Source organism: Artemia franciscana, chromosome 5 (genome assembly GCF_032884065.1).
Source record: "Artemia franciscana chromosome 5, ASM3288406v1, whole genome shotgun sequence".
Classification (NCBI taxonomy): domain Eukaryota; kingdom Metazoa; phylum Arthropoda; class Branchiopoda; order Anostraca; family Artemiidae; genus Artemia; species Artemia franciscana.
In genome coordinates, this window is record NC_088867.1 from 42,560,079 (window position 1) to 42,579,607 (window position 19,529).

Below are 19,529 nucleotides of genomic sequence, written 5' to 3' on the forward strand. Positions count from 1 at the left end.
CCGTGCTTACCGCTGTCATTACAGTGGTTTCCAAAATTCTAATGTTAGCTTTTAGAACTGTCTTCTTATTCTTTCAAACTGTTTGCATCTATGAAGAACACTAGGGGGGACTCAACTCGTAAACCTATTTCTAGGAAGAATCCTTTGAGGTTATCAATTTGGTCTAAATAATTTTTAATTTATAAAAAGATGAAAAAATCTCTAAACAACCCCCCATCATCGATGGTGGAATATAAGTTGTAATTATTCATAATACATATTTTCCCTCTTTTTTTTTACCTGAGAAATACATGAAACATTTCATTTTCGATGGGTTTTTAATTTTCGCAATTCCAAATTTAAATCAATGTATTTTAAACCAATAAATGTATTTATTGGTGAATGAAACTCTGAATTCTGCAAGTACAGTTATTAGACAGATTGTACTAGGTCACGCTAGTAAAGTCACAGATGACTTGACATTACAATGAAACATTAGTGTGGTCAACTGGCTAAAAGTACCTAGCCCTATTGGTATAAAAATGCCCCACCTTGAAAAGGAGTATCATACTGTCCTTTTGGGGGTGGGTGTAGAATGTTAGGCAAACTATAATCTGTACTACAATCTAACTATAATCTTGACTCATTTTTTAACTTTTTTTTTTCAGACAAGAGCAGTAGATGATAATTTTTTCCCCATGAAGATACAAAAAAGTTATTGATTTTTTCGAATTGAAATACCCAACAAAAGTGTTTTTCAAAATCTAGCGGGGAATTTGCCCCTCCCCTCCCCATCTGGTGGTTCTGGTTTTCAACCTGTCTTGGAAAAAGGTATTCACTGTCCTCTGTATCTTTATTTCACCATAAAGTTGTGCTATCAACACAGTCAAAGCTAGAAGAAATTGGTTTAGTAGATTTAGATATCTGGTATTTTTAAACTCGGTCTATAGATTTATTTTGCAGTCGTTTCCGGTTTAACTCGACTCGGGAAAACGTAGTGAAGCACAAATTTTTTAGTAAAAACTTTTTTTATTGATTGAGCTTTCTTCCTTTTTTCAATAGCTCAGAATTATCCTTTAAAAGGGTTTAGGACTATCCTCTAAAAAGGGTTTTTGTAGGCCTTAGTATCAGGATTTCGATTTATCGTAGCTTATTTATTTGTAAATCTATTTCAGACTGGAAGGAGTCGCGGTTTTGCCTTTGTTTACTATGAGAGTCTTGAAGATGCAAAAGCGGCTAAGGAGGGATGCAATGGCATAGAATTGGATGGACGAAGAATTCGATGTGACTATTCTATAACTCAGAGAGCTCATACTCCAACGCCTGGTATTTACATGGGGAATCCAACGTAGTAAGCGATTTTAGTTTGAACTTGTCAGTTTTGGACTTTAGCTGTTGCTTCAATTGTAAATGTTTAATTTTCCTTTTATTTTTGAGCTTGTGGGGTTGGAAATTGTACTGAAATTTTTGGTAATTTTTTTTCTTTTTTGACAAAATAAGATATTGCCGTACTAGAGAAATGTTTTTTTCGGCAAAATGCCAAATTGTCAAACATATTTGGGAATGTGTTTTAAGAAACATTAAACCGGTTTCTTTGAGAGTAAGGGACAAAACGTGTAGTGAACCTCTTAAAAGCTAAGAAAAAAAATATTTTATTTATTCACTTTTGTGTTATTAAATGGTGTTTTGAGTTTCATATGATATTTACTCCATCTTCATTGTAAGAATGTTTTCACGGAATATTTTCAAGGTTCTTTTTATAATGAAATGGTACCGTGAAAATAGGATTTGAACAGAATATTCATTAAAATAGTCTTGTAGTAACTTAAGTGTGACGGAAAAAAATTAAATAAGGTTCTAGAGAAAATAATTGTGACAAAAATCCAAAGTAGCAAGTGCTACTTCAAGATCAACACAATAAGATACAAGGAAGACGTCGAGAAATAAAATTAACGGTTAGATCATCAAATAAAAGGCTGCACAAAGGATTCACAATATCTATCTGTTGTCTAAATGTAGTTTTCTCGAAGTCAAAGGATGCTGGTCTTCTTTCTATTTAGTTAATTGACAGTTTGTGTCACCAATTATTTAGCTTAGTTAGTGCAGTTAACAATTCTTTCCAGTTAATGTTGGTATTTAGGTTCCAAGATGTTTTTGTACTTCAAATGAAAAAAGTATGACTTTAGTATCAAGTAAATTGTAAAAATTCTAGTTTAACTTATTGTATCAATTTCTCTCAATATCTTTGGAAATGAAGGATATTGGCTTGTCTTAAACGCTAAGTCAGCAAGGCAGATGTTTGGGCTGGGATAATACAAAACATATTAGTCTGTTCTCGTGCTTCCAATGAATTTTGATTATTTAACTGACCATTTTCATACGCAGCAAAGGATGACCTGGGAATAATTCTTAGACCGCTTTTTTTTATTCTCAGTCTTGTGTCTAGCTGGTTTGATTATTTGAGGCACATGCGAAGTTGTTTTGCTAAGCTCAGGTTTCTTTATTATTTATGAAAAAATTAGGTGTTTCGCTGGGCGCAGATAAAAAAAAATGTAAATAAATAAATGAAACTTCAATCAAAAAGGAAAAAAAAAGGAAGTTTACAAGTATAGGGTAGACAGCTGATTTCGCTAGGCGCATATAAAAAAATGTAAATAAATAAATAATACTTCAATCAAGAATGAAAAAAAGGAAGTTCACAGGGTGGAGAGCTGATTTCGCTAGATGCTGATAAACAAATGTAAATAAATAAATGAAACTTCAATTAAAAAGAAAAAAAAGGAATTTACAATAAAAAAATAAATAAATGAAACTTCAATCAAAAAGGAAAAAAGAAAAAAAAGGAAAGTTTACAAGTATAGGTTAGAGAGCGATTTCGCTAGGCGCTGATAAAAAAAAATTGTAAATAAATAAATGAAACTTCAATCAAAAAGGAAAAAAAGGAAGTATACAAGTATATGGTAGAGAGCTGATTTCGCTTGGCGCATATAAAAAAAAAAATTGTAAATAAATAAATGAAACTCCAGTCAAAAAGAAAAAAAGAAGTTTACAAGTATAGGGTAGAGAGCTGATTTCGCTAGGCGCAGAAAAAAAAATGTAAATAAATAAATGAAACTTAAATAAAAAAAAGGGAATTTACAAGTAGAGGGTAGAGAGCTGATTTCGCTAGGCGCAGATAAAAAAGAATTGTAAATAGATAAATGAAATTTCAATCAAAAAGGAAAAAAAAAGAAGTTTACAAGTATAGGGTAGAGAGTTGATTTCGCCAGGCGCAGATACAAAATTGTAAATAAATAAATGAAACTTCAATCAAAATGGAAGACGGACAAATAAGAAGACAAACAAATGAAGTTAATTTCGAAAGTTTAAACTTCAGAAGTTTGAACTTAGTCTAGTCCTTACTAAGGTGGGAGCGCATAAGAATGTACCATCAATATTTTTTTTTTGCTGCTTTAAGAGCCAGCTTATTCGCGATTAATCATAATGTCATGCTATTATGCGCATCAGTCAAATTATGCTTAAGGTGGTCCCTATTAATTCCAGAAACTTTACATTTTGTATTGTCAGCTAACAAGCTATGTAAGCTAGTCCGAGTGAACACATCTAGTTTTGCTTAGTTTTGATCACAGCTTAGATACCAATACAGTTATGAAAACTCCTATCTTGCCCATGAGAAGCTTTTGGTACAGAGCTCTGAACTTGGCGCCTCCTCCAAGCCCGCGCTCCGACGCGTAGATTGTACTACAACACCATAGACGGGAACGCAATTTGGTTTTGTTGTATACACAGCTTAGGTACCAATATCAGTTTCCTGTGTGCCAATTAGATACCAATACCAGTTTCCTGTCTCCAGCCGCTAGCATCGCTACCGCGCACTATGTCCCAAAAATAAATCGAGTTTTCATAACTGAATATTGGTATCTAAGCTGTGGTTTTGATTTTAGTCTCTTATCTTCTTCCTCTCTAATTCGAGTTTTTTTTTTCAAAATTTGAGCTTTTTTTATTTACTGAGTTGGATATATATTAGTAGTGCACGGTAGGTAGTAATACTGTGCTTTACAACAAAACCCAAAGATAATGGGATTATTTTAATTCAAATTATTAACTAATGTGTGTATATTAATTATTTATTAATATTCTTTCATATACACAGTTTTGCTTATTTTGATAGGCCTATTATTCAGTGAGTATTGAGTATTAAATAGTACAATTGAATTATTGCCGGTGCTACTTTTGCACATTGTTCAGTGATCTTCTATATATATCTTCTAAATTCACTCTTAATGAATCTAGTTCTGAGCGGAACCGCCGTCGTAGCCCTGGATACGGTCGCCGACGAAGCCCTTATCGGCGCAGTCCTTATCGTCGCAGTCCTTCATACGACAGGGATCGTCGTCGTCGCAGAGATTACAGGTCTCGCTCGCGATCTTACAGCAGAGGTAATTAGTAGTTAACGTTAAATCTCATTCTTTATCCTTGTATCCTTTAGTGTTACGCGGTAAGGTATTAGTGCCATATGCACACTCGTTTCTCACCTTGTTTGCAACAATTAGGCTGTTCAGAGCCTAACGACATAATTCTATTATAATATCCTATTCTATTATTAATTCTGTTGTAAAATCCCATTTTAAATTCTTTAATGCCCAAACACACGTTTGAATTGACTCTTTTGCTCTCACTATCGGAGTTGTAAATGTTGTAAAATAAAGGTTATTGCTTTTTTTATGCTTAGATCGCAAGCTATTTGGTATTTTAAATGATTTAAATACTATTCTAAAAGAAACTAGATTAAGCAGTAAATAGCCTTTGGTTTAGGACAGATAGATTAGGTCTACATTCTGACCTGTTCTTCTTCACATACCTGCTGTGCAAGTAAACAGGACTGTTTTCCTCCAAACATTTTTTGCAATTTTCGGGTGTATTACTCAATGCTACTTCCTTGGGCCTCTTATTTGCTTGTTAAAAGGGACGAGGGACAGAAAACTAAAAGATAAAAAAAAGATGTAGAGCACAGCATAATAAATATCTTTAAATTGTAAGTTTTATAGTATTTGTATTAGTTTCCATATGTATCATAGAGAAACAGAGGGTTTCGAAAATAGGAAAAAGGGCACATTTTTGGGGGGACAATTATCCGCATCTGTTTGTATTATAACTAGCAAGAAAAATCGTGCTAGATGCCATAAATGCCCTGAGTTACAACCCTAGGAGGAGCTTGTATGTTTGCTTCTCAGCGGAGGGGTAGATTGGATATATACAATATAGTTCGTTTTAGGTATGTGTGTCACTGGTTTATAACCAACCAACCTTATATTGGGAAAGGATATATCCTATATGACGTGTGAAGGAAGGGAGTTTACAAAGCAGATGCTTAACAAAATGATTCTAAGCCAACAAGTAATCACTACAAAACTATAAATGTGAATTGAAAATGAGAGTGAAATTAACGTAATGTTCGGCAGTTAACTTTATTCTTCCAGGAGTTAAAACTACTAGCGTCTAAAGGAATAAAAGAAATCCTTGGGCATTATATAGTATATTGGTCCCGGTCATTATATAGTATATTGGTCCCGGGCATTATATAGTATATTGGTCCCGTGCATTACATAGTATATTGTTCCCCTGCTTAGTTGAAGAATTAACAAAGAAAATTGTTGAAAAACGCATATAGCACTTAAGAGTCTGAAAACTAAAAGTAATACGTCGCTGCATGCTAGAAATAAAAAGTATAGAATCCTTCAGGATTCAAATAGGAACTACCGGGCGAAATTCTTAGAACTTTGAGTTCCCAGTCTTATTGTGTTCTAGATTTTTTTCTATAATCATGGCCTCTAATTTTTTTTCCCGCCCCTAGATTTAAGAAAAAGAACATTCTTTTGGTATTTTGACTAAAAGGGCTAAACAAAGAATTGTAGAAGAATCCCTATAGTGCTATCACTAAGAGTAATATGTCTGGGCGGTCTGAACATACAAAGATTTAGGACTCAACTACGAACTGCAGGGCAGGATTGTTGGAGATCTGAGTTTCTAGTCTCATTAGTTTGTTTCTATAATAATAACTCCCTCGGTTGTCTGCCCTTCCCCCTCGCTGTCCTTGGATTTCTAAAAGTATCTTCTTCTGGTATTTTCATTGAAAAACAACAAAATTGTCCCGTTTCCCTACATTTTCGTGAATTGGCGCTCCTGGTACATGGGACAGAAGTATGGATCTTTCACTAATTAGAAATTTTGAGAAATTCCCTTCTACGTACAAGTGAGAGAGACGATACCTCTCAATGGTATTGACTCCTTTAAATCCTACCTAACCTCATGAGTCGTGGACGTTTCCAAATAAACTTGTGTTTGCTTAATGTCAATTTGTAGAGAGAATGAGCTGGTAAAAAGTTCTTCTTGTGGATTATGACCTTTGGCTTAAAATAAGGTCACTTTTCTCAGGGCCAATAGACCTTACTTCATTCATCCTTTCCCATGTGTTTTTTTTATTGGACAGATGGCGTGTCTAAAAAATACTGGATTGAGAGGGGGACAAACAATTGCCCCCCCCCCAAAGTTGTTTTGGGTTAAATATTCAATAAAAACAACAAAATTGTATTGGTCAATAATAAAAAATATGGTTATTTTCTTCTCTGTTTCCTCCTTTGGGAGGAAAGGATTTCTAGATTGATGTCCGTAGACGCCCAGGATTGTGCTATAGTGTAAAGCTTCTTAAATTCTGTAAGCTCACTGCCCCTCCCCATGCCCTGTATGTATTTTTCTCTTCATTTTTCAGTGTTAATTGTTAAAGTTTTATATTATGCTATCTTTAAGCTTTTGTATAAGGTTTAACAGCTTCTCAGGATAGTTATTGTTTTTATAACCGACTATAATTATAGTTCTATAATTAGCAGTAAATATGAGTTATAAGTTACTAGCTCTTTTAATTTTCTATTTTAAAGATTAAAAAAAAACGTGTTCCAATGTCCTGTGAAGTTTGAACGTCACTATCAGCGTAGCTGTGCCTTCTTTGGGAAGATAGGGATATAACAGAATTCTGAAAAGAGAGTTCCGAATCTTTTCAGAATTCTGATTTGAAATTGTCTCTTTTTTATGAATGTCGCTGTGAATGACCTAATTATTTTTGTCATGAGTTGGAAACGGAACATCAAATCTTCACCCGTCATTTGAACCTCCACCTTAATTTATTGATAAAAATATTAAAAAAGGGAGAAGGGGTAGTCATGACTTTTGAATTATCTAGACCCTGCTGGCTACTGTGTCATGACAGCTATGCACTTTCATTCTTCGTCAAAAAAAAACTTCAATCTGTGTTAGCAGGAATGAAAAAAATGGCTTTTTACAATGGTTAGGTCTAAAAAGAATTTTTTAAAATTATTACCGTTTTTAGTCTTTAGTAAATTTTGTCCGATAAAAAGTAAATTATTAGGCTGCTGAAACAGCAGGAAATCCGTCAAAATGATACAGAATTAGTAGGGGAACGCGTCTATTAAAGTTTCATACATATATGCTAAATTGTATATATTTGATTCTAGATAACTTCATTTGACGGTTTATCAAAATATGTTTCCAATAACCTCCTTTCAGCAAAATAGCTCCTCAGATATACAAAAAAGGAGTTATTACCCTGGATGAGAAAAAGTAACTGATCAAGAGTTTCGAGTATTTTTTAGCACGGGACTCTTCAATCTGTTATTCTATCAATCTTCAATTTGTCAATCTTCAATTTGTTATTCTATGGGATATAATGTTTCTTATTTTAAGCCTGGATCGATACACGAAATTACTCAATAATTGGTTTCATCAGAGACAAATGATAACAGGAATGTCTGCCAATGTCAAATAAATGTTGTCAGTGAAAAATTATAACTATCAACGATTATCATAGCATGGAAAATAAACTTTTATTTTCGAGTTAAAATAGTCTTCTTCCTCTTAAATGAAAAGTGGATAAAAGAGAAGTGATTTAAAACGTTTTCTGCTTTCTATTGTCTGAACTTCCTAGGAGTTAGACTAACTTAGCCTAAATTTGCCTTTAGGACCTAGATTCTTTTGAGGATTTTTATTATTATTTATTTATTTATTGATCACCACGAAAAACCAAATCTTTGATGTACATATTGTTGTATAAAAGAAATTTTAAACATTTCGCTTGAACATATTTCAAGCGAACATATTTTCGCTTGAACATATTTTTGAACATATTAGCACGAGTTGCTGCCTGCTCTTTAATATAATGAATAATGGTATGTTATATGCGTACATAGTTAATAAATTCTTCGGGGCTAATGTTTTATGCATATACTTCTCTGGAGAGTCTAATCCGACTCAAAGGAAATTGCAAGCTAATTATGATAATATAGGCTAGAATTTTGTCTTTAACCGTTAGTTTAAGCTTTAACTTTCGTTAATAATGTCCACATTTTCAAATAAAAAAAAAACTGTCATGTTTTATTATGGAAAGTGCTCCTGAAATCTCACTATTTTCTTGATTCGCTCCAAAATATCATAAAATTGTTAAATAATTCACCTCTTTGCCTGCTGTGACAAGTTTTCCCTCACCCCCTTCATAAGAAAAAATTTCAGCCTCTGTGGATATATAGCACTTGTATTTCTATCTGGTAATCGTTACTTAATTCCTGTCCAGTGTCTTATCATTTCATCTTTTTTCTCTTTTATCTAGGGCGATACTAATCAACTGGCCGTACCTTTTTGATGTGAAGGACACATTTTCTCAGCTGTAGTGATTTAAAACTTTTGTTTATAGCCTTTAAAAACCATGTAATGTTCGAGGTTAGCCAGCCCTTAAAGAATTTAACTATAGGATAATGTGGCAGTTAAGTGTATCAAAGTGTATGATTCTTTGCTATTATCTTCTAATTGTCCCATGCGATCTACGAATTTGCTCTCCGTTTATTATTTTTGTAATTTTTAAAAATTAACTGAATTCTTAGTTAAAATGAAAAAAACACGAAATGTCAGTAATTTCACATCATATCTCAAGTTTTTGTAGTATTCAGTAGGTAATGCTCTTAAAAAAACCTCATTCCCCAAGGGGGCCGTTGCAAAGTGCTTAACCCCTAGCACCCTGCCGATGACCCTTGGTATAATATTTTTTTTTGCTAATACTCTAGCGATGAGTAAAATCTTTGTATTTTTTATTACTTTTTTAACTTAAATTATCAGCTATAATGATGCTTGACATTAAGGATAAGCATGTAGGACTTTAGATCCTGTGATGTAATAATAACAGAAAATTGAGGATCAATATATTTTTATCATTATAAAAATAAAATTGCAGTGAGTCTAAAATACCTTTGTCTTTAAGAGTTTTTTCCACCCTACAACCCTACTGACATTCTAGATATAGAGACGAATATGCTGCGACAAAATATAAAAAAAAAGTTTTTCGCTAGTTTTGCTTAAAAATAACAAAGCCTTCTGTTTCTAAAAAGAATCTATAAATTTTAAAATTTCTTTGTAAACAAAGTCTATTTCAACAATAGTTAAGATTGTGTTTGGAAACATTTTCTCAATTTTTTTTTTGTGCCTAAATATCTGAAGAGGGAAAGAAATAGTATAATTTTGCAAAGACTTTTGATTTTTAAATCACAGTTAAAATAAAGTTTTTTATTTTTCATATCTGTCCATTCATAATTGGTAACGCAAGGGATTTTTAGCTACTGACTACTACATTTAATTCAGAGATCCCACTTTTTTTGTGATCTGCACTCCTTTGAGTATCGTAACACTTTTGCACTCTTTAGAATAGGCCAAGACTTTGACTGATTTACTACTTGATATATGTAGCAAGCTCATTGTTTAGAAATCCGTTTCTAAGGTCACCCTACGATTTTTTTTATTGAGTCCCCAGGGATATTTGTACCCACGGTCGAGAGCCCATGGTTTAAAATGACCGTTATTTTTTAATTTAGTTTGTTGAGAACTACTGTGGTATGTTACAGGTGTTTTCAATTGGCTGCATAATTGTCATGTCTTTGTCAGTTAAAATTCTGTTTGAAGCGTATTCATCTGTTGAACTTGTTCAATGTGACCAGAATCGTGATCTTTCCACTCCTAAGGCTCTAAGAACGTAATTACTATTTCTAAACTTTTTGAAAAAAACTATTTTGTTAAGATAGTTAATGCTAGACGCTAATTTCATTCTAGGATGTAGATTTCGAGTGTGTTAGTGCCATAACTAAATCCAATATAAGGAGGGCAGACTAATTCATAAATTATCGTTGTAGTAAAGAAGTCACCAGAAATGTTCTAGATAAACTGAATAAATGTTAAAGGGAGTGTTTCTTCTTCTTCTTTTATCCCTTTTTAGAAATTTTATTAAGTTAATATTTTTATGTTAAAATTATCAAATGCCTTCCCAGCTTCTTGAAGATTTATTTGAATTTCAATTACAAAAACGAATTTGTCGAAAGCTATATCAAATCGAATTCATGTCGATGCTGATGTCAGTTGTGCATTAGAAGCAACGTAAAAATGAAATTAATATTGAATCTTTTTTAGAATTTAAGAATCTTAAATTCTAAAAAAGTGTCTTAAAGATACAGTGGATTTGGATTTCTAAAAAAATTGACATTTTCTTATGACTGATCAAACAACATGACAGAAAACCTAGCTTACATATTGAGTCTTGTAGTTGAAAGCCATATAATTACAATTTATGTGGAATTAGTTCTTAATTTCTCTTTTACAGTGAGCCTTTATAGGTTTTTGACCTCGCATGTAATATTGACAAAGTGAAACTACAATTACATAGCCAGTTGAATTTACTTGCTTATTCGTATGTTATCTCTTGGCTAGCTTTCCTCGTTCACAAATGATATCTGCTTCTTTTTTTATGGACAGAGAAATAATAAAATCTGGTTCTAATTTCTGTTTGTTTTGAAGGCGTGAAGTAAGAAAATTGTTCCGTTCTTGGAAACAAGAAAATTTGGAAGCTTCTGAAGCTCCTTGCGAAATCTTGAAAACTAAATAAGAAAATGCAAGAATAACAAGATCAAAACATTGAAACTTTCAATGAAGAATATGAAGAAATGTAAGAAATTGTCCGCAATGCCATATTCCCAGGGTCAAGAATGATTACCAGGTCAAGATCTTATACCGGAATAACAAGAACCTTTTTAAAGAAATCTCAATGAGAAGTAGAATTGTCTCAAGCTCGACAACTTTATACTGCAAGAGTTATTTCCAGATACACAAAACATGAAGGTAACCTGATGTGACCTTCCACGTCTTTCTTTTTTTTGAGCATAACATACCTAAGAACATAAAGTATGTCACATTACAACCCAGGGCTATGTCACAACACGGAAAAAAAGAAATACAAAATAATTGTGTGGTTATGAATTACTTTTACGACAAATTTGGAACGAATAGGGACCTTTGGAGGTTTCCTGTCGAAACTTCAATGATTATTCATTTTTTAGTTGTTTTGCATGTATTCCGTCAATTCTATCCATGTCCGTGTTTTCTAGAAAGAGGTAATAGCATCGGGATCAAAAATCAAATATTCCAATGAAATCTGTCAAAAGATAAGTAAATGTTCCTTTTTGTAAGAATACTTTCTTCTTAATAATTTTGTTCAACATTCTTTGTGGCATGTTACATGTTAGTTTATATTAGATTTTAGAGTTCCATCATTTTCTGCGAGTAAATATCCTAGATGTTTAATGTAGTATTGCAACATCTGCATACAGGGTGCCGTTAAATTCCCCAAATCCTGGTAAGAAAAAAGAAATGTTGTCCTAATTTTTTTATGTTTCTCTATACGAATTTCATATTACGCATAGACTGTTCAGTTATAACCTAATCAACCTCTTCAGATTTTCCTGCGGATTTACTGTTTAAAATCTATAAGAGATTTTCGATTTTGGGATTGAAATTGTAAATTTGAAATACCATCGCATTTTAGAATAAGCCTTGGTCTTACAGACATGCCACACGTAACTGCATGCAACACTTGCAGCAATCATAAGTTTGATATTTGCAACATTTATCTGCAAATTTGGATGAGGAGGGCGATTTCGTCAACTCAACAGCAACGAAGATTTTTTTAAATCTTGTAGAGTTGAAAGAGTTTATTCTTGTCATGTATAAATACTGTTTATTTTATGGCAAAAAGGACATTCAAAACGTATTGGGGTACTTGAGGACAAATTTAAATCTAGTTTCTTCTAGAAAATGCACTGAATATCTCTAGTTGAAGCAGAAATGTTCAAAAATCGTAGGTTACTTAAACATTCGTTTTGCAGATGTCAGAATTTAAGCATTAAACGAAACCGTATTGTAGTGGTTGTTAGTCAAACTTGGCAATATGCCATAAGGAATTTAAAAAGGAATTAGTAATATATATATATATATATATATATATATATATATATATATATATATATATATATATAAATAAATAAATGAAACAGTACTAGAAAGAGCATAAAGAAAGAATAAAATCTAGTAGTAAAATAGATCCAAAAATTTTAGTAAAAGGAGAAAGGAAAAGGGCGACTATTTCTGCTTTACTGGTTTTGATGCAATCAAGCGTTTGGATTGGCGTATCCTTACATAAGAGGGCTCCAAGACAAACAGCCCCCTCCCCAAAAAAAAAAAGAAAATCCAAGATTGGGTAAAAGGATATTTAAAAAGTGCTTATTTTGGACAAAAAAATTTACCTAGACACCAAAAAAAGCATAGCATAAGGTTGTATATACAGCAGATGGAAATTCACATGAATTTCCCATCCTCTCCGGGGTGAAACAAGGGTGCGTGCTATCTCCGCTACTGATCGCAGTCGTCATCGACTTCGTATTGAGGAGCGTCGACTCAACTGGCCTACGCCTTAATGACCGCCTGCTGAGCGACCTAGATTGTACTGACGATATTGTCATCCTCGAAACCTGTAAATCACGGCTTCAAGCGCTGCTCACCAGCGTTCAACAAAAAGCAGAAGGTTTTTGACTCAATATCCAAGCAAGTAAAACCAAAGGAATGGCAACTAGCCATTCACCTATGAACATCGAACGCGATGACAACGACGTGGAACAAGTGGCCCATTTCAAATATCTTGGCAGCACTATTGAGAACACGGGGTTCATAACCAAAGAAGTCATCGCCCGAATTGGATAGGCTAGCAGCACCTTCAACAGGCTCAAAAAATTTTGGAGGTCGAGTACTTTTTCTCTCCGGCTTAAGCTCCGCTTGTTCAACAGCAACGTCCTGCCCGTCCTCGTCTATGCATCTGAAACATGGCATGTCAACCATGAAGAAGAGAGGAGAATTTAGTCTTTTGAAAACATGTGCCTACGCAGACTTCTCGGCATCCACTGTACCCAGAAGGTAACGAACGAGCAGATTAGAAACATCACAGGTCAGCGGTCCTTCATCGAGACCATACAAAGTTGTAGATGGGGCTACCTCGGACACGTGCTGCGCATGGATGATTTCAGAATCTCCAAATATACATTTATCTGGTTACCTGAAGGCACCCGACGCAAAGAAAGACCCAAAAATACACTCCGTCATGCCTACAACGAAGACCTGCGGCACCTTAATTCTGGAGGCGCCCAGAATGTTGTCATCCTTTCCTTAGCGAGTCCTTTCGCTAAGGTAAGGATGTGGTTGTATATCGTTTTATCAGTGCAGGGTACTAATGGGATTATTTTAGCGCAAAATTTGAAAATTGTTTTGGTCTTTGTACTTGTCGTATTCGACATGCTGCAGGAATGCACTGCAGGGCCGACGCAGGGACCTTTATAGTCAAGAAGCGTCGTTAATCCGATACAATACTCGTGGTATTCGATAAAGCTGGGCTAGGTCGGTTAGCATTTCTTGACTCGAGGTTGGTCTAGGTATCCTGGTTTGGCCTACTTTGGCTAGTCTAAATTGAATTTTTGACGTTAGCAAAGGTTTAGACTGTGGAGTGAGTATAAACATTAGTTTGCTACTCCCTCTAATTGACCAACTTTAAATTTGATACTTCTTTGGCTCTTACCTCGAAGCGAAAGACTTCATGCTAAGTTTTAATCATTTATAATTTGCCCATTGTAATAGAATCGGTTTTGGTCTATGAGACCTCTGGTATAAACTCAAATTTTTTTTTTAGCATTTACGGGTTTTTCTTTCGCTTAGAAGGAATAAGTTAATAATTCTTTTGTGGATGATTCGAGGAACGCTGTCAGCACAACGCGGCATTTTCCCACAAGTCTAGATGGGGAAAATCTAAATTGATCAGTTTACTGATAAATAATTGTTTCTAAGAATTATTGTTCTGCTACACTTTTTTTTTCTATACTAAGCTCGTTCGTTTTTCTTTGCACCAATGATTATTTCTTTTGAACTGGAAAAAGGTTCTGAACACGATCAAATTTTGAATGAAGTGGCGTCAGCACTATGTGTAAGGATTAATAAATGCTATGAAACACATCTCAACATACATCAAAATTTTTGAGCTTCCTTTGTTTTCTTGCACTGTGGAGAAAAATTTATATTCTAGGAAATATCTGTTTTAGAGGTAATGACGGAAATAGAACTTAATGATTTGAATAATGCCAAGCATAAATTAATATACAAATTTCGTCATTTGGGAATTGTTTTCTCGGTTTACTGATCTTCATTAATAGAAACTTGGCTGGAAAACAATCTTACTCTGTAAACAATACTCTAGGCCCCACGGGATGCTCTAAATATGCCAGCAGACCATCTGAATATACAAGGTTTTTATAGCATGTCTTCCTTCTTTGAAAACAATAGTTCCCTTCTCCTACCGTCGAAATAGTCCTGTCAGTCCATTACATTCTAAACAACACGGTATGTTATGTATGTATAAGGTATGTGCCTTTGGAGGAAAGTATTTTTCTAGTTTTATGTACTAATTGGCAATAAAAGATTGGGAAAACCAAAGAATCTATCAGTTTTTCATTTTGACAAATAAAGTGTGGCAATCACTAGCGCCCAATTGTGAGCTAATTATTGGCTGAAAGGCTTTGCTTAGTTTTTGATGAGGAGCTTCCCTCTAAAGCTTTCCTTTGAAGTTTTTTAATGTACCTTACGGGGCGATTCTGACGAAAAATTACCGATATCAGCCGTTTTCTTTTTCACTCTTAAGTCCAAATGTTGATTCACCTAGTTTACGTCTATTCTTGGAAAAGGAAATATAGTTTAGTCTCCTTAAGAGAAAAGGATTCTCCGTTGTCTTGTTAAAAAAAATTCTACTTGTTTCAAAGTGAGTAGTTTTTAAATTATTTGGGAAACATAAGTTTGTCAGTGCGATTTTCAGTGTTGCACTGATAACTTTCAGTGCTTCAAAAGCTAAACCTAGCAAGAAACAACAAACGATTACAGCATAGTAGCTTTTCTTTGTATTATGAGGTTAAGAAAGAGCCAAAGTAAAGAGCGATGTAGGATTAGTTTTTTTTTTTTTTGGGTTTGTTTTAGACCGGGGCCTTTGGTATTGTTGTTGTCGCAGAAACTTCTAAAAGAGTTCCTTCGATTCGACATAGAGGCTAGTGCCCTTTTAAATAGTCTTATGTCAATGTTCATTATTAATGGGAAATGGGGACATCCGTGAAATGGCTGTAGAGACATCAAAAATCTAATAAAGAACAAACCACGGCATATAGTAACTAGAACTTGATATAATACAAGTGTCTTTGAAAAAATTGCTTGTCTGGGGGACGGTGCCATATTTGACTTCCTTAGCTGCTTGATTCTCTGAGATTCATCTCTTAGAGTTCCAACTAAGAAAAAGCCACTGGCTTTTTCCTGTTTGTAACTATCTTTAAAATGAGTCTCGTCAAGCATTACCTTATGTAACTTTAAAAATTTTTAAGTATAAAATTAAACATTGATCAGTGTTGCAGCAGTAGCTAGTAACCTAGTAAGAGATGATCACTTTCCATACTAAGAAATACAATTTACATTTAGAACTGAATACCGGTACATCGTGGCTGCGTCGGTAGAGGAAGAGATATATATAGAACTGAACACATGCAAATTTACATGTAGAACTGTTAACTAGTTTATGGGGCCATATTTGATGATGCCACTTTAGGATCTTTTTTAGGTTTATAGGCTTCGGAAGCTACAGCCTAAGAGCTGCAGCCATGATAATAGAACACAATTTTTTTAAGTTGCTTCCCTTGAGTATGTTGCCATATTAACCGACTTTGCTGCTTTATTCCCTGTGGTTACAGTAAAGAACAACTCTAACCAATAGGAAATAAACAACTGAAACTGCATATTACATATAAAGCTGGACTATTACATTTACATATAGGACCGAACACTGAGTTACACTTAGAACTGGACATCGGTACTTTTTCATATAGAATTAATATGATACAATAATTTTTTGAAAAGATGCTTTTCCGGGATATGGTTCCATGTTTGACATACTTTTCCGGGTTTTAGCGGCAGCTAGCAACCTAATAAGAGAAGATCACGTCCCATACTAAGAAAAACAATAGTCCATGACTTCTTAAAAATAGGGTCAGATCAGAACACAAAGTATACTATCAGAATCGCCTGATCCGAAACGCTTATGGCGAAAACTAACTGCTCCTTGGGTTGAATAACGAAGAAAATCCATTGGCTTGAAAAACAAGATATGTGGCTGGAACTACGATATTCTGCATCGACGGCAATTTTTTTTCCCTCCGCAGCTAGCGGAACACTGGAACATCATAGAGGGCTGTCTAATGGCTCATTTTAAAGGAAATTGATGTATTTAAAAACCTTTTGTAATAAACAAAAATAATTTTAGAATAGAATCAATTTTTTATGAAATTACCTAAAACAACGAAGCCCTTTCCTTTGTGGTGTATGCCCTTTCTTGTATGCAGCAGGTCTATGTGATTACTTAAAATAAGCTTTTTGCAATTAACTATAATTTTGAAGGTTCTGCTATGAGACTCTCGCCTTACATTGAACACATCGAAAGACTTGATGGAATTAAGAGGAAATTCTCTATGGCATTGTAAAAGACGATAGGCTATATTTTTTTGTTCAGCTAAGATTTTTAGCCCAAATTTACAAAACTATTAGGTTGTAACGATTGGCTAATCCCTTTTCCTGTAGCCTGTTTCATTCCTAAGAAACTGTGGAGTTTCTCTTTTTATCGAAAATGTGGTATTTCTCCTTTTCCATCTCGTAGAAATAATGAAAAAAAAGATTTGAACCGCAGAATATTTCTAATTAATTAAAAAAATTCTACAACTAAATGGTCGGTAACAATAATTAAAATACCCGGAACATTTTACCCACGCTCTTGTATAGTAACGGTTGCCACCGCTTAAGTTTGCCAAGTTCTCTCAATAACACGCTGAAGCCAGGCTCTTGAAAGGAGTCATTCGCCTCGGCTGTCAGATTTCAGGCCTTGCAATGAAAAAAAAAAAAATGTCTCCAAATCGGTGAAAATTCAGCTTATTTCTGTATTGGATTAGGAAAAAAAAAAGAATTTTGTTGACATAGAATTATTTAAAATAAACCAAAAATTTACTTTTTAAAGATGCTATAGAAACTATTGAATTTACAATACAGAGAAATGTGCAATTAATATTCTATTTTAGCTAGGTACTCGAAGGACTAATGGTTTTTTCAAGAATTTAATGTTGTTTTAAAATTTCATTTTTAGTCAAACTTACGAGCTGGAATTCACATGACGTCGCTTGGCAATATTTGACAATGCTCTGTCAGAAACTAGCTTGAGAGAGCCTCGGCTCGAAATTTGAAAGATAAGTAATGCGAAATGAATCTTGTTCAATATTGACCTACCGTAAAGTCCAGTGTAATTTTAACCCCATCCAAGCTTACTAAATATGTTTGATGATGGATTAGTGATAGTAAATAAATCTTAACTTGAAAATTTAACGAATTCAAACAATTCTCTAAGAAATATATGGCTTTAATTAAAGAATCTCACCTGTTATTTGCATGGTTATTCTTTTAAATGCCGCGTCTTTTAAAGTACAAGACTAACGTTTATTGTTTGTTTTTCTTCCAAAACACGGAATTGCAGCGTTTTGGGTTCCGTTTTAGAATTATAATCACCTGTAGCCAATGTTAGCTATTAGGGTGCTGGGCTTGCAATCCTGTATGTAAGGGAGGGTCATCCTTTTCTTTCGCACACCCTTCCTGTTCACCTTTCTGAGATTCCTCTAGGTACCCTTTTAGACCTGGATTGACTCTGCTTATAGGATCAGGCAACTGACCCTGTTCCAAACCAAATAACCAGTGACGCCAGGACTTGCTAATGGATATTACTATTGGCGCTGGAAAAATATATGTTAGAGGATTCATCTATTCGCCTCTGACTACCCAAAACAGTGCTGTGAAAATAGATTATTGATCTAAAGTTCTACATAACTTACACCAAGACTTTGTCAACACCTAAAGTTGCATCATGTCGGAGCCCACTATCGTAGTGTGCCAGCTTGTTTCTGGATGCCATTGTGGCGTGCTTTCTTCACTTATAATATTAGTTAAATGGCCTTCTTATTTTATATCCAGAAAACAAGTAAAAAAGAAGGATGATGATGTTGTTAACCCGAAAATTGGTTCTAAACCAACAATTCTACACGATGCCTTGAAACGAGAAATGAAACGCTAATTTGGCTTAACAGCCAAAGCCCACCATATATTTTGCCTTATGAGGCTTTCTAATATTCTCAAAATTCCCTTTGTTTTTTCTCTAGAAAAAAAGATAAAACAAGAAAAGAAAGGTTATAATAAAGATCCTCTACATGAAAATTTATTGCCATTTAATATTTCTGTATGATGACTTAAAATGCAAATGGATTCATTCGCGAGATGAGGAAATCTTGTAGCAAGCCCAGTATTTATCAGTCTTTATTTTTATACGTTGAAAGAAGAATAATAATAAAAGAATGATAATTTTCATTTTTTAGTCTTCAAGGCATGAAGTAAGAAAATTTTGAAGATCTGGAAAACTAAAGGTTCTGGTCAAAAACTGAATGAGAAATTGGAAGAATAATACTTTGAAAGCTTTGAGTTATAGACGCAAGACATTAAAGATATTATCCGCAAGTTCGTATTATCAAGACCATGAATCATTTCAAGGCCAAGGTCTTTTACTCAAATACCAAGAATCTTTTAACAGAAAATGTGAATGAAGGATTTATTTGACTCTATCTAAGTAGGTAAATAGGTAAATTTTTATTTAAAACCTTTATATCATATACATATCAATTAGTCACAAAAAGGCCGTCCTAGCAAGTTCCTACTGCAAGAATAATTTGCAGACTGAATATTTGAAGGTAAATTGATGTGTTACCTTTTACGACTTTTATCTTTTGTTGAAAGTAACCTAATATAAAATCAGATAGAGCGTGTTCACGTAATTTGTTAGTATAAGCAAATAAGCATGATTTCAGAAAAATAGAAACCATTTCTTTCTCTGAAGTAAAAATATTTTCAAACTGTTCCTGGTGAAACTGTGTATTTCTAACCCTAAAGTTCGTAAAATCTAATTGTTTAGACTGAATAAACCCTTCTACTTATCTTCGAAGAAAATTGTGAATATA

The 19,529-nt window shown here is 33.9% G+C and overlaps 1 protein-coding gene across 3 annotated transcripts in view; it reads left to right on the forward strand.

The window, feature by feature from the left end:
- The window catches only part of LOC136027440 (transformer-2 protein homolog alpha-like), a 39,927-nt gene extending 20,895 nt beyond the window's left edge, over positions 1-19,032 (forward strand). The window contains exons 5-8 of one of the 3 annotated variants that reach the window (XR_010617592.1): positions 1,155-1,330; positions 4,273-4,418; positions 10,882-11,202; positions 17,621-19,032. Coding sequence is in view for 1 of the 3 variants with exons in the window: in XM_065704721.1 (XP_065560793.1) it covers positions 1,155-1,330; positions 4,273-4,418; positions 8,657-8,667 (333 nt within the window). In the remaining 2 variants the exon portion in view is untranslated. The other 2 variants (XR_010617593.1, XM_065704721.1) reach the window with 2 other exon arrangements.
- Positions 19,033-19,529: the final 497 nt, after the last annotated feature.